Source organism: Dermacentor silvarum, chromosome 7 (genome assembly GCF_013339745.2).
Source record: "Dermacentor silvarum isolate Dsil-2018 chromosome 7, BIME_Dsil_1.4, whole genome shotgun sequence".
Taxonomy (NCBI): Eukaryota; Metazoa; Arthropoda; class Arachnida; order Ixodida; family Ixodidae; genus Dermacentor; species Dermacentor silvarum.
Genome location: NC_051160.1, coordinates 56,160,074 through 56,163,386, shown reverse-complemented (window position 1 = coordinate 56,163,386; position 3,313 = coordinate 56,160,074). Strand labels below are relative to the sequence as shown.

General features: G+C 51.7%; 1 protein-coding gene across 1 annotated transcript; it reads right to left on the bottom strand.

The window, feature by feature from the left end:
* Window positions 1–1,705: 1,705 nt before the first annotated feature.
* Window positions 1,706–2,908, bottom strand: LOC125947119 (uncharacterized protein K02A2.6-like). The gene has a single exon (XM_049671482.1). It carries the CDS (start codon window positions 2,906–2,908, stop codon window positions 1,706–1,708), a length of 1,203 nt encoding a protein of 400 aa, XP_049527439.1.
* Between the last annotated feature and the right edge of the window lie 405 nt (window positions 2,909–3,313).

Genomic DNA, 3,313 nt, shown 5'->3' with positions numbered 1-3,313 from the left:
ATGCGTGCAGTTGACTCCTCTGTGGTTGAGGCTTCATTAGGCTGAGCTGCAGTTCCAGCTGACGACCCAGCCATTATTTCGCCTGTAGCACCTGCAGAGCTGTCTCTCACACGAACCTGGTCCAGGTGCCATTGAATTAGCCCGGCTGATGTCTCGACGGTAACCATACGGGTGCCGCTCGTTCCCTTGATTGTACCAGGCAGCCACTTTTCCCCTTCACCGAAGTTTCGGGGCCCAACTGCGTCGCCAGGACCGAATTTGCTTGGCGCGTCTTCCTGCGAAAATCAAGGAACCGACAAAGGTGGAGGAAGACATGTGTCTAGGTGAGAGCGAATTTGGTAGTTCAGAAGCCTCTGTGACGGTGATTTGTCTCCTTGCGGGGTTCTTCGGTAGTTGAAAAGAAGCCTGGACAGTCGTGTAGATAGGCTACCTTGCGGAAGCTTCTTTAGACCGTCTTTGATTGTACGTACGGCTCTTTCTGCAAGCCTGTTCGACTGCGGGTGGTACGGTGCAGTGCGCAGATGCTTCGCGTTATTTCCGGACAGAAATTTCGCAAATGTCTCCGAAGTAAATTGCGTTCCGTTGTCTGTTACAATCGTCCTCGGAATGCCAAAACGAGTGAACATCTCGCGCAACGCCGTAATGGTCGATTCAGCTGTGGCATGTTGCATCGGAACCACCGCAATCCACTTGGAATGTGAATACATTGCGACTAAGATCATTGCACCGTTCATGGGACCGGCAAAATCGAGGTGAACGCGGGACCAGTTTTCTTGAGTCGGCGGCCAGTTGATCAGCGTTTCTGCCGGAGGCAACGGCCTAGCTTGCACACAAATGTCACACTTGCGGCTCAAGTGTTCAATTTTCTGGTCTAGTCCAGCCCGCCACATATTGTTCGCGCGACCGCTTTCATAGCCGAGACTCTCTGGTGCGTCTCGTGCAGCATCTGCAGCATTCTGTCACGCGCCGCTTCCGGAATGACCACTCTATAGCCCCAAAAGATGATGCCGTATGCTACAGTCAACTCAAGTTTCCTTGCCACGTACGCTCGCAAGCACAGTTCTACGTGTTTTTTTTTTTTCTTGCGGCCAACCTTTCAGTATGGACGACTTCACGATTCGCAATACCTTGTCGGCTTCCGTCAGTCGGCGGAGCTCGTGTGACGTCACAGGTGTGTCGTCAAGTTGACGCAATGCGTGCACGTATTCTGAAATTTCTTCAGGGGCATTGTCAGGAGTTGGGAGTGGAAGCCTACTGAGGGCGTCGGCATTTTGGTTGTCTCCTCCGGGCTTGTGCTCGATCTTGTATTGGTATGCTCCCAAAAGCAAAGACCAACGCTGGATGCGAGCCGGTGCCATGACAGGTGTAGGTCGGTCTTCGCGGAATAAGCCAACCAACGGCTTATGATCCGTCACAAGTACGAATGACCACCCCAGAAGGTAATCCCGGAACTTGCTTACGCCGAACACCAATGCTAAGGCCTCCCGCTCAAGCTGCGAATAATTTCGTTCGGCCTGGGTCAGTGTTTGCGAACGAAACCCTATAGGCTTGTCGACGCGGCAACTCGATGGGAAAGGACCGCTCCTATGCCATACGGAGATGCGTCGCACTCGAGGCGCTGCGACTTGCTTGGATCAAAATGAGTGAGCATTTTGGCATGTCGGAGGGCTTCCTTAGATCGGTCAAATGACTGTTGCTGCTCCGATTACCATTTCCAACGGCAATCCTTCTTCAGAAGGTCATACAATGGAGCAATCATCGTTGCCATGCTCGGAAGGAACTTGCTATAATAAGTGAGCAGACCGATGTAAGAACGCAGCTCGCTTACGTTCTTCTGGCTTGGTGCCTTCATCACCGCTTCCAGGTGCTTCTCCAGCGGATGAAGTCCGTCACTGGTGATCTTGTGTCCCAGGTACGATACTTCCAACTTCCTGAAGAAACATGTATTCTTCCGCATTTTTACGCCACATTCCCGGAACCGTTGGAGCATTGGCTTAAGATTGCTTCCACTGTCGCCTTTCCTTTCTGCCACCAGGACGTCGTCCAGATATGCTTGCACGCCAGTTAGACCGCGCAGCATATTTTCCATGGTGCACTGGAACATGGCTGGTGTGGACGACACTCCAAAGGGTAGGCTGTTGAAGCAGAACAACCCCTTGTGGGTACTGATGGTAGTCAACTTCTTTGACTCCTCATCCAAAGGAAGCTGGTTATACGCGTCGCATAAGTCTAGGGTGCTGTAGACGTCTCCGATGGGCAGTTCTGCGAAAATATCATCGATGACTGGAAGTGGATACTGTTCAGTGACGCATACTGCGCTCACGGTTAGCTTGTAGTCGACACAGATGCTGACAGATCCTTCTTTCTTCAGCACTGGCACAATCGGCGTAGCCCATTCTGAGTGAGCTACAGAAGACAGCACGCCTGACTTCACTAGCCTTTCTAGCTCTTCAGTTACCTTGTCTCGCATTGCGTAAGACAGTGGTCTTGCCTTGAAAAACTTCGGAATCGCTCCGTCTTTCACGTAGAGGTGAACGGGAGGAACCTTGAACAGGCCTAGTTCTGACTCGAAGACGTCTTGGTACTCCGACAAAATTTCTTCGAGCGTCTTGTCATCTCCTCTGCTGGTACTGCTGAGGCTCAAGACAGTAGCATCCAGATTGTTCAGGGCACGGATGAGGTCGCGACCGCATAAACACGGCCCTGAATGACGAATCGCAGTGATAGTGGTAGTCAGAGTCTTGCCCTCGTAGAAAACTGAAAGAGTAAGCTTACCAGCGATAGGCAGCGGTCCCAGGTAGCAGGACAACCTCAGGTTGGTCTTCTCAATTTGAGGCCACTTAGCACGGTGCATTTGGTAGACGTGCCAGGGTATGACGCATACCGGTGATCCGGTGTCTATTTCCATGACAAGGTCGATGCCTCCGCAGAAAAACTGGCGCCGCACGGGACCTACGATTTCGTTGCTCGACACCGATGCTTGGTTTTCGCTGATGGCGAATAGTTGAGATGAACGCGCCTCGTTTCCTTCCGGGCTTCCAGTTAAAGCAAAGGTGTTCTGTTTCTTGCCTCGTGTCCTACGGGCTACAGATATATGCTTTTTTTCCGCACTTGAAGCACTTCGCAGATTTGAACTTGCATGCTTGTTCCGAGTGGATTTTGCTTCCGCATCTTCCACACTCTTTACTTTCTTGCCTGCTTGTGCTTCGTGCTGGTTGCCTGTCTATCAGCTTATGCAGTCCTGGTTCAGTCTTGACGTCGACGTTTTTCATGAGCTCGATGCCTTGACCCGCAGTTTCTGCTGCTAGCACAC